Source organism: Chiloscyllium plagiosum, chromosome 19, assembly GCF_004010195.1.
Source record: "Chiloscyllium plagiosum isolate BGI_BamShark_2017 chromosome 19, ASM401019v2, whole genome shotgun sequence".
NCBI lineage: Eukaryota > Metazoa > Chordata > Chondrichthyes > Orectolobiformes > Hemiscylliidae > Chiloscyllium > Chiloscyllium plagiosum.
This window is the reverse complement of record NC_057728.1, coordinates 55,053,238-55,065,260: the sequence shown is the minus strand read 5'-3', so window position 1 is coordinate 55,065,260 and position 12,023 is coordinate 55,053,238. Positions and strand designations below refer to the sequence as shown.

The following is a 12,023-nucleotide window of genomic DNA, read 5'->3' as shown; positions in this document are numbered from 1 at the left end:
CCACCGTGCCGCCACGGGAGTCTAGTTCTGGACTCCCCCATCCCAGGGAAAAGACCTTGTCTATTTATCCTATCTATGCCCTTCATGATTTTCTAAACCTCTAAGCCTCTAATGCTCCAAGGAAAGCAGCCCCAGCCTATTCAACCTCTCCCACTGGCTCAAATCCTCCAACCCTGGCAACATCCTTGCAGATCTTTTCTGAATCTTTCAAGTTTCACAACATCCTTCCAAAAGGAAGGAGACCAGAATTGCACACGATATTCCAAAAGTGGCCTAACTCATGTCCTGTACAGCCACAATATGACCTTCCAACTCCTGTACTCAATGCACTGACCAATAAAGGAAAGCACATTAAACGCCTTCTTCACTATCATATCTACCTGCGACTCCACTTTCAAGGAGCTATGAACCTGCACTCCAAGGTCTCTTTGTTCAGCAACACTCCCTAGGACCTTACCATTAAGTGTATAAGTCATGCTAAGATTTGCTTTCCAAAATGCAGCATCTCGCATTTATCTAAATTAAAATCCATCTGCCACTCCTCAGCCCATTGGCCCATCAAATCAAGATCCTGTTGTAATCTGCTCTTCAGACGAGAGGCCTGTGGCCAGTGGTGTGTCACAAGGATCAGTGCTGGGTCCACTACTTTTCATTATTTATAGAAATGATTTCAATGCAAACATTGGAGATATAGTTAGTAAATTTGCAGATGACATTGAAATCGGAGGTGCACATTTTTGGACTGTGGGAGGAAATCGGAGCACCCGGCGGAGACCCACACAGACACAAGGAGAATGTGCAAACTCCACACGGAATCGCTTGAGGCTGAAATCAAACCTGAGTCCCCGGCATTGTGAGGCAGCAGTCCTTATCCCTGAGCCACCCTGCCACCCCAAAATGAATGCTAACATTGCGTCTGCCTTCCCACCTGCCAACTGAACCTGCACGTTAACTTTGAGAGAATCCTAAACGCCAAAGTGCCTTGGAGCCTCAGATTTCCAAAGCCTATCCTCCTTTACAAAATGGCATGCGGCTCTATTTTCCCTACCAAAACCTCACACTTCCCACATTGTGTACCATCTGCTACTCTCCTAGAACTGTCCAGTTTTTAGTACAGCCTCCCTTTTTCCTCTACCTTTCACCTTTGTGTCATCTGCAAATTTAGCAACAATGCCCTCAGTTCCTTAATCCAGATCGTTAACGTATAATGTAAATAGTTGCAGTCCTAACACTGATCCTGCAGAGCTCCATGAGTCACCAGCTGCCATCCTGAAAAAGACCCCTTTATCCCCAAACTCTGCCTCCTGCCAATCTTCATCCATGTTAGCACTTTGTTCTTAATATCACAGGCTCTTATTTATCAGCCTCCTGTGTGGCACTTTGTTCAAGGCCTCCTGGAAATCCAAATAGATCATGTCCACTGGCCTCCTTTTGTCTAACTTGCTCATTACCTCCTCAAAGAGTTCCATCAGATGTGTCAGGCATAACCTCCATTTAATGAAACCATGCTGATTCAGCCCCATTTTATCCTGCACTTCCAAGCACAAAGCAAAATACCAGTCAGAAATGGGTTCTGAATCTTGATTCTGTTGAGGTCTGGTTTCATAAAAAATTAAGGATGCTTGAGTCATATTTATCTTTTTTATTTCAGTAGCACAGGCATGTGCATCCTAACATATTCAGTGTTACTCAATGCATTTAAATTAGAACAGTACAGTTCCTGGTCAGTGTCGAGCCCACAACACACCTAATTAACTACCAGCAATTCATCTATATGCAAAGGCAGTGGAGAGGTTTTGGCTCATTTGTAATGCTTTCCAGTTTGCAATCACTAGGCTCACATAAGCAGGATGCCAGGGATTTTCATAGAATCAAGTCAATGCCTCTGGAAGGTGATGATAAGCTTGGTGGGAGTTCAGAGGCTTGCCAACATAATTCTTAAGGTTTAAACTACAAGGATATTGGATTGGCGACCCCCACCATGTAATCCAAACCCTACAGTCAACAAAACACAGCACTATTCAGTAGAGATTTTGCTATCTTAGGAGATTCTCCACGATGATAAATTATTGCTTGGCAAAAACAAGAGCAGCATTTAGTGGGCTCACTCACAGATTTCAGAAAGAGTGTTGAGTTGTCTCAAAGATCAAAGCCACTGCCACAACTGACCCTCATGTGCACAATCTGCAATCAGTTACACAAATGAAGATTTTGTCTAAAACAATGACAATGTTGGAAAATCTCAGCAGGTCTGGCAGCATCTATGGACAGAGAAGCAGTTAATATTTTAAGCCCAGTATGACTCTTTTTCAGAGACATTGTTTAATGTCACACAAGATGACATCAAATTAGTATTTTCACCCTTATTTGCTGAATGTGCATCTGTCAAAGCAATGAGAATCCTTCAAATCCAAGGAGAGAATACAAAAAGGAGAATTACACTCTCTGAAATTTAGAAAGCTCAGAGAAGATTTGATCAATAATTTAAAGGTATTAAATTGAACAGATAGAGCAGATTGCATGAAACTACTTCCATTGACTTAGAGTCCTGAACCTGGGAGCAGTCTAAATATCAGTGACAAGGCCTTTAGGAATTAATGCAAAAGGTGACAGCAAGCTGGGACTGTCTTCTGAAAATGGCAATTAACATTAGGTTTTTAAAAAAATATTTAAATGTAACATCCACAGATTCTTTATCACCTAAAGGTATGAAGCAAAAAACAGGTATGTCAAGTTGTGCAACAAATCAGCTCACTGAATGGACAAGCTCAAATGGTTAAATGCCCTACCCCATCCCCCCCAACCAGATCAAGATGTGAAGGTGTCCATGTTGGACTGGGGTGGATAAAGTTAAAAATCACAGCTAGTGACTTGACAAAGGAGCAGCAATCCGAAAACTTGTACTTCCAAATAAACTTATTGGACTATAAACTTTTTTCTTAACTATAACAAACTGAGAAAATAGTGCAAATTCTAATGTATGTATACATTTTTTTAAAATCTCCAAATGAAATGTTTCAAAAGCAATCAAGTATTCATAAGACACAAAAATTCAGTACGGAGTACTTCATTTAAGTTTAATATTAACTGTATTTGTAAACAATCAACATACTATTAAATGTTATAATTTATCGCGACATGCTTAGGCTGATACTAAATTTGTATGAGGTGGCAATCCAGGACGTAAAAGGGAGTATGTTCAAATTAAATGTTAAAAAATTACGTCAGTACTTTGAAAAAAAGATCCTGCAACTCAAACGACGACAATTCGCGCCACAGATCAGTCAGTATTAACTTTTAATCTCAATACTGATCTACTATTGCAGGATCTTCAGTTTTTGTAACCCTAATGCTGCCGTATTGCCATTTTTCAATGCGTGTTCTGCTTTGAAACTGGCAGTTAAGTGACAAAGCTGAAAAATGTGTTGCTGGAAAAGCGCAGCAGGTCAGGCAGCATCCAAGGAGCAGGAGAATCGACGTATCGGGCATAAGCCCTTCTTCAGGAATGAGGAAGGTGTGCCAAGCAGGCTAAGGTAAAAGGTAAGGAGGTGTAGAGGGAGGAAGAGAGCTTCAAGGAAGGCATCCTTGCAAGAGGGTTCGCAGTAGGTTATAATCAACTAGGAGAAAGTGAGGACTGCAGATGCTGGAGATCAGAGCTGAAAAATGTGTTGCTGGAAAAGTGCAGCAGGTCAGGCAGCATCCAAGGAGCAGATGCAGAGAGAGGAAGAGAGCTTCTTCGAGGAACGCATCCTTGCAAGAGTATTCGCAGTAGGTTAAGTGACAAAGTAGAGGGCTTCAGCAAGAACCCATCTTGGTGCGATAATAAGAAATTTCAACCTCAGTAACGTCGGGATTGGAGCGGGTCATGAACAGCAATTCTCATTCATGGAGAGATTCACAGCAGGGGGAGCCCTGCACAAAATGTCAGCTCCTGGGCTAGCTTCCAGCAGCAAATCTGAAGACACGTCAAAAAATGTAAACAAGGAACGAGTGAAAAGGATGAACAATATGGTGCATCCTCCATTACACTAATACTAAGGTATTCAGTCTTTAAAATGTCTCACTTCTTGCCCAAACATAATCAAATTGCTACAACAGAAGCTTGCATAATTTTTAAATAATTGCATTGCGATTGAAAACAAATGTTGGAGATCACAGCGGGTCAGAAAGCATCCACGGAGTGATAGTAAGCTAACGTTTCGAGCCTCTTCAACTAGACTCGAAACGTTAACTTGCTTTCTCGCCGTGGATACTTTCTGACCCGCTGTGATCCCCAGCATTTGTTGCTGTCAGAATGGATTCCAGTATCTGCAGTAATTTGTTCCTACTTGCATTCCCATACTGCCCTGAACAAGATAACATCTCAAAGCCGTTTCACATGAACGACAATCACACAAAATTTGACATGGAGTCACGTACAGGTAAACACATTCTCGGGTGACCAAAAAGGCTGGAGGTTTTAAAGGAGCAACTTAAAGGACCAGGACCAACGTTAAAAATCACACAACACCAGGTTATAGTCCAACAGGTTTAATTGGAAGCACACTAGCTTTCGGAGCGACGCTCCTTCATCAGGGATTTTCAATGTTCGCCTTTCATGTCTCAAAGCTTGTAAGAGGGCATTGAATTGCGGGGCGGTGGGTGGGAGAAGTGGCAACCTCCCGTTGTGTTTCTAATCTAGCGGTGGGTGCATTCAGCTCTCCGGGGCGCTGGAATGGTGAGGGTGAGAGATCCAGGGCTCAGCCCAGCCCCGGTGTAAACAAAGACAGGCGCTCGGTCTCGAGTGGAGTCGGAGCTCCGCCTCTAAATGAACCGAACCCCGGAACAAAGTCCCTCCCACTGTCAACAACAAAAAAAATCCCCCCCCCCAGTATATATATATAAAAGACACAGCCGGGCTGCTGTGGGTAACAGCATGTTATTAAAATGACAACAATAAAGGAAAGAGATTTGGGCGGCCATAGTGGCGCTGGCTCCTCCGCCTTGTCCTGTACCGCCTCCCTCCCTACACCCCCACCCTGGGGTGCCTGTGACAGTTAACGGGGGGGGGGGGGGTCACCTCACCCAAGAATAGGGTCGACACCCTCTCACCCCTCAATCTCTTGTATCCTCACCCCTCCCCTCACCGAGACCGCTTCCCCCCCCAACCCCGCTCCTCCCCGGATCTATCCACCATCACTTCCCAGGCGGTAAACCAGCCGCCCTCCGCGCTGTCACCGGCCGGGGACCGCAATAAAGGGCGAGGCACGGCCCGAGCTCTAAGCCTCTGCGCTCCCACCCTCCCGGGGACCCTTCGGCCGCCGGGGGACAGCCGGGGTTCTGTTTCAAACAGGGGGCCGCTCGGCGCCAGCCGCCGCCATCTTGGACACTGGCACCAATGGCGCCTTCCCTCCCGCTCCGAGGAGGGTCTTTTTTTTTGTCTCACCACACAACACCGTCCTCTCACCCACCGGTGTTGTAGACGTGCAGCTCGTCCACGATCCCCTCGTTGCCACCGCCGAATATGATCATCAACTCTTTGATCGCCACCACCCGGTGACCGTGTCGGGGCCGCGGGACCGGTCCGGTGGCTCCGGTTACCCGTCTCCATTTGGGAGAGGGAGCCGCCATCTTACTGCACCCTGCCCAGAGTGCACCGCGGCCCAGACCTTCCCCTGACCAGGGGCCACCGCGGCTAGACCTCCTCCGCCCCAGAGTGCACCTCGACCACCCCCAACCGCGCCCCCTCTGGCCAATATATGAATTACACCCTCCATCCCACATCGAAAGGAGAGACATTCCATTATACTCAACCACAGGGTATTTTATCTTCATGTAGGCTTTTGAGGAGCTGAATGTTGCTTTCTAAAATAACTATTAGTCTTCTGTTAAAAATCACACAACACCATGTTATAGTCGAACAGGTTTATTTGGAAGCACTAGCTTACAAAGCGCTGCTCCTTCATCAGGTGATTGTGGAACAGGACCAGAAGACCATGCTCATTTTAATGTTCATTTTAAGATCATATGGTCCTGCTCCACAACTACCTGAAGAAGGAGCAGCGCTCCAAAAGCTATTGCTTCCAAATAAACCTGTTGGACTATAACCTGGTGTTGTGTGGTTTTTAACTGTGTCCAACGAGTCCAACACCGGCTCCTCCACATCATATTAGTCCTTTGGCCTGTGTTTTTTTTATTACCAAACTACACGTCTTCAGTTTGAAACAGACTGATGGAAGGGAAGGCAATCAAGGGCTATCTTCATTCTAAAATAAAACAACGAACTGCAGATGCTGAAGATCTGAAACAAAAAAAGGCGAAACTGAAGAAGAACCCAAAACATTAACTCTGGTTTCTGTCCATAGATGCTTCCAGACCTACTGAGTTTCTCCAGCAATCTCTCTTTGTTACTGCCTTCAGGCTTACCTTCAAAGTAACACTTTGTTTTACTTTATACTAAATACTGCTGTAAATGCTAATCTGATATGAAGCTCTGACATAATTACATTACGTAAAGACTGAGCTATCTTTCTTCGAGTATTCATGTTCTTGTGCTCTATGTCTCTTTCAGGTAGTCACTATATCCTATAGTGTTTCCTTCAAGAGTGTTCTAACTCTACCCAAACTATAGTATTTATACCCAGGTGATGTGCAACTTGTGACATCATAGCAAAATTGTTTTCACGTTGTCTTTCCCGACATGACAACTAGGATTGTCTGACCATTTATTTAACCTTCTAAATTCCACATTCCAAGAAGTCAAAGGAAAACATCGATGCAGACCACCCTGTATATTATCAAGACAGTAGTTTTGGTTGCTATTTAGTAAATGGACATTGGACATTAGCCTTAACTCTGCTGATAGCATTATTGCACTAAATCAGAAGGATCCATGTCCTAATTCTGCTTTACGATTTCAGCACAAAATCAAAACTGACACTTTAATGCTGTGAAAAGGGAGTGTCACACTTTTAGAATTAGAATTCCTACAGTGTGGACACAGGCCCTTCAGCCCAACAAGTCCACACCAGCCCTCTGAAGAGTAACCCAGCCAGATCCATTCTCCTACCCTATATTTAACCCTGACTAATGCACCCAACCTACACATCCCTGAACACTATGGGCAATTTAGCATGGCCAATTCATCTAACATGCACATCTTTGGATTGTGGGAGGAAACTGGAGCACCTCTGTACATCTCTACATACAGTTAAGGAAGGACACCACTTTGACTGGGAAAACACATCCATCCTAGGATAAGCCAAACAAAGACCACATGAGAATTCATAGAAGCATGGTATTCCAACTGGAACTCTATCAACAAACATATCGAGTTAGATCCCATCTACCATCCCCTGAGAAAAGGAACAGGAAGTGACTTCACCACAGGAAATAACATCACCACCGGAAATGACATCACCAACCCAAAGAAACCCAAACATATAAATAGAAAGCAGGAATTTTCAGCATTGCTTCACCTGAGGCCCACTGAAGATGTTACCTAGTAGGGTAATGAAACATCTGGAAATAAACCTTTCAGCTCAGCGAGCAAACCTACATCCAAAAGATTTATTTAAAGCTTTTGAAGCACTGCTCCTTCATCAGGTGGTTGTGAAGTATACTCCCAACGGCTCCTCCACATCATGTGAAACTTGAATGGGTTCAGAAAAGATTTTCAATGATGTTGCCAGGTTTGAGGGGGGAGGGTGGTTTGAGCTAGAGGGAGAGACTAAATAGGCTGGGGCTATTTTCCCTGGAGCATCTGAGGCTGAGGGGTGACCTTATAAAAGATTATAAAATCATGAGGGGCATGGAGAGGGTAAATAGACAAAGTTTTTTTTCCCCTGGGGTGGGGAGTCCAGAACCAGAGGCCATAGGTTTAGGGTAAAAGGGGAAAAATTTTGAAGGGACAACTTTTTCACACAGAGGGTGGTGCATGTATGGAATGATCTGCAAGACGAAGTGGTGGAGGCTGGTACAATTATAATATTTAAAAGGCATTTGGATAGGTATATGTATAGGAAGGCTTTAGAGGAATATTGGCCAAATGGGACTAGATTAATTTAGGATATCTGGTCGGCATGGATAAGTTGGACCGAAGTGTCTAATTCTGTGCTGTACATCTCTATGACTCTACTTACACCTTAGGAGCAATATACAAAATGGTATAGATTAGACTCCCTACAGTGTGGAAACAGGCCCTTCGGCCCAACCAGTCCACACTGACCCTCCGAAGAGCAACCCACCCAGACCCATTTTCTTCTGACTAATGCACCTAGCACTATGGGCAATTTAACATGGCCAATTCACCTGACCTGCACATCTTTGTGACTGTGGGAGGAAACAGGAGCAAACCCACACAGACACAGGGAGAATGTGTCTAACTCCACACGGACAGTTGCCCAAGACTGGAATTGAACCTGGGACCCTGGTGCTGTGACGCAGCAGTGCTAACCACTGAGCCACCGTGCCACCCTATAATGTTCCTATTCCTGTAAAGTAATGCATGATCTAGCTTACAGGAACTGTGCTATGGGGATTTGCTAGCAATATAGTAAATGTAATGCATCAATTTATCTATTTCTATCTACTGCACTGCATACATTTCCTGTTTGCAACATGTCAAATTTCACATTGTATGCCACTGAGTCATACATTATGTCCTGTCAGTTCATTTTCAGGCATCCAATTGCGTATCTGTCTCCTAATCTTTGTACTTTAGGCATTCAATGTCTATCTGTGACCTATATGCTGTGCATTTGCAATTTTGTGTTCTATCTAAGGGCTCTGTTTTATACTTCCACCTGATATGGAACTAATTTTGTATTTACAGTACAAACAGAAATCTTAACTGATAAGTTATGAAAGTCAACCAACATAAATACCAAATCAAGCAAACCTCTCTGAGGCTTTACAAGGTCATAAGTAATTTCTGATGTGGCAAAGATCAAATACATCTGTGTATTTTCTCAGCAATTCAAATGTACATGTATTAAATCATTTAGAAGTTCCAATTTGCACACAAACGTGACTCAACTTACAAACGAAGTTATCCTTGTGTTTATAAATGCCATCTTTGATATTTTTACTTGCCAGTTCTGTTTGTGCCATAACTAATACCTTTGCAGATCTATCACTCTGGAAGCTAAAAGGAAGTTACCATTTACCAATAATGCCAAGCATAGAACGTAGAATGTGGAACAGTACAGCACAGTACAGGCCCTTTGGCCCTCAATGTTGTGCTGATTTTTATCCTACTCTATGATCAAACTAACCTATATACCCTACATTTTACTATCATTCATGTGCCTATTCAAGAGTTGCTTAAATGTCCCTGATGTATCTGACTTTACTACCACTGCTGGCAGTGCATTCCATGCACCCACCACTCTCTGTGTAAAGAATCTACCTCTGACATCTCCCCTAAACCTTCCTCCAATCATCTTAAAATTATGACCCCTTGTGATAGCCATTTCTGCCCTGGGAAAAAGTCTCTGGCTATCCACTCTATCTATGCCTCTCATTATCTTATATACCTCTATCAAATCACCTCTCATCCTTCTTTGCTCCAAGGAGAAAAGCCCTAGCTCCCTTATCCTTTCTTCATAAGATATACCCTCTAGTCCAGGCAGCATCCTCCTCTGCATGCTTTCTCAAGATTCCACATCCTTCCAATAACAAGGCAATGAAAACTGAACACAATATTCCAAGAGTGGTCTAATTAGGGTTTTAAAGTGCTGCAGCATGATCTCGCAGCTCTTAAATTCAATCTCCCTGCTAATGAAAGCCAATACACCATAAGCATGCCCCCAATCAATTCCTGTAGCCCTGCATTTCCCATGGCTAGTCCACCTGGCCTGAACATTCCTGGACACTGTGGGTGGTTTGGCATGGCCAGGCCACATGGCCTGTACAGGTTTGGATTGTAGGAGGAGACTGGAACACAGGCGGGGGGGTTGACCTGCGCAGGCACGGGGAGATTGTGCAAACTCCACAGAGACAGCCTCCTGAGGGTGGAGTAAACGCTGGGTCCCTGGGGCTGCAGGGCAGCAGTGCTAACCACTGTGCCACCCTGTTGTCATGACTGGGCATTTTCTAAACATTGCAATGCATCCATGCCAACACATTACATAACTTGAATTGTTGTTACACTTGATGAGTTTTATTACCATTTTGTAACTTTTAACATGAGAGTTTACTACTTTTATTGATACACGTATGATCCTAGCATGGAGTGACAGGCAGGATGATAAAAGGATGTTTCCCTTTTTTGGAGAGATTAGAACTAAGAGTAAAGTTTGAAAAAACAACACATTTGGCCTGCTATTTAAGTTAGAGATGAGAATGAATGTTTTCCTATTCCTCAGGTAGCAAAATTGAAATAGGAAGGATATCACTGAGCTGGAGAGGGTTCAAAAAAGATTTACCAGGATGTTGCTGGGTATGGAAGGTTTGGGTTATAAAGAAAGGCTGGGACTTTTTTCACAGGGCAGCAGCATAGGAAGTTGAGTGGCGACCTTATGGAAGTTTATAAAATAATGAGGGGTAAGGATAGAATTAATGGTAGTTGTCTTTTCCCTAGGATGGGGGATTTCAAGAATGACTATTGGGCACATTTTTAAGGTGAAAGGAGAGAAATTTAAAAAGACTCAAAAAAAATGTTTTACACAGAGGTTGGTTCACATGTGGAATGAACATTCTGAGGAAGTGGTGGATATGGGTACAATTATAATGTTTAAAAGAGTTTTTGGACATGTATAGGAAAGGTTGGAGGAATATGAACCAGGAATAGGCAGGTGGGACTAGTTTAGTTTGGGATTATGTTTGGCATGGACTAGCTGGACCGAAGAGTCTGTTTCCAAGCTGTATGACTCTATTACTCTATTATACCAAACGCCTTCTTAACAACCCTATCAACTTGGGTGGCAACTTTGAGAGATTTTAGACATGGACCCCAAGATCTCTCTGTTCCTTCACACTGCCAAAAATCCTGCCTTTAACCCCGTAATCTGCATTCAAATTTGACCTTCCAAAATGAATCAGTTCACACTTTTCCAGGTTGAACTCCATCTGCCACTTCTCAGCCCAGCTCTGCATCCTGTCAATGTCCCATTGAATTGAATTGAATTTATTGTCATGTGTACCGAACACAGTGAAAAGCTTTGTCTTATGAGCAATACAGGCAGATCACGGAGTTAAATAGCATAGATAAGTAAATAATAGGTAAACAGCGACAAAAACAAAAAACACAGGTACAGGCGAATGTTAAGAACTTGTGAGTCCATTCAGTATTTTAACAATGGTAAGGTAGAAACTGTAACGAAACCGGCTGGTCTGTGTGTGTGTTCAACTTCCGTACTTTCTCCCCGATGGTAGATTGCAACCTACAACTGTTCTCCAAACTATCCACAACTCCACCACCCTTCGTGTCATCAGCAAACTTACTAACCCAGAACAGATCCCACTGGGCACCGAGCTCTAGGCTGAATACTTTCCATCAACTACCACCCTCTGTCTTTTATGGGCCTGTAAATTCTGTATCCAGACAGCCAAATTTCCCTTTGCCTTCTTACTTTCTGAATGAGCCTAGCATGGAGAACCTTATCAAACGCCTTGCTAAAATCCATGTACACCACAGCCACTGCTCCACCTTCATCAATGTGCTTTGTCACATCCTCCAAGAATTCAAGAAGGCTTGTGAGGCATGATCTGTTGCTCACAAAGCCATGCTGAATACCTTTAATCAAGCTATGCTTTTCTAATGATCATAAATCCTGTATCTCAGAATCCACTCCAATAACTTGCCCGCCACCAACGTAAGACTGACTGGTCTGTAATTCCCAAGGTTATCCCTATTTCTTTTCTTGAACAAGGGAATAACATTTGCCACCCTCCAATTATCTGGTACTACTCCAGTTGACAGTAAGGAAGCAAAGATCATCACCAAAAGTGCAGCAATCTCTTCTCTCACTTCCTGTAGTAACCTTGGTTCGAGCCTAATACTGAAGCAAAGCATTTATTAAGGACCTCCCCACCTCCTCCGA

At 43.5% G+C, this 12,023-nt stretch overlaps 1 protein-coding gene across 4 annotated transcripts in view; it reads right to left on the bottom strand.

Moving 5' to 3' along the window:
* LOC122559831 (host cell factor 2-like) overlaps positions 1 to 5,677 on the bottom strand; it is an 83,177-nt gene extending 77,500 nt beyond the window's left edge. For 2 of the 4 annotated variants that reach the window (XM_043709926.1, XM_043709923.1), the window contains exon 1: positions 5,451 to 5,676. In XM_043709926.1, the coding sequence (XP_043565861.1) occupies positions 5,451 to 5,610 (160 nt within the window). In that variant the 5' untranslated portion in view covers positions 5,611 to 5,676. Of the gene's footprint in view, positions 1 to 5,450 lie in introns of all 4 variants that reach the window. The other 2 variants (XM_043709924.1, XM_043709922.1) reach the window with 2 other exon arrangements.
* Between the last annotated feature and the right edge of the window lie 6,346 nt (positions 5,678 to 12,023).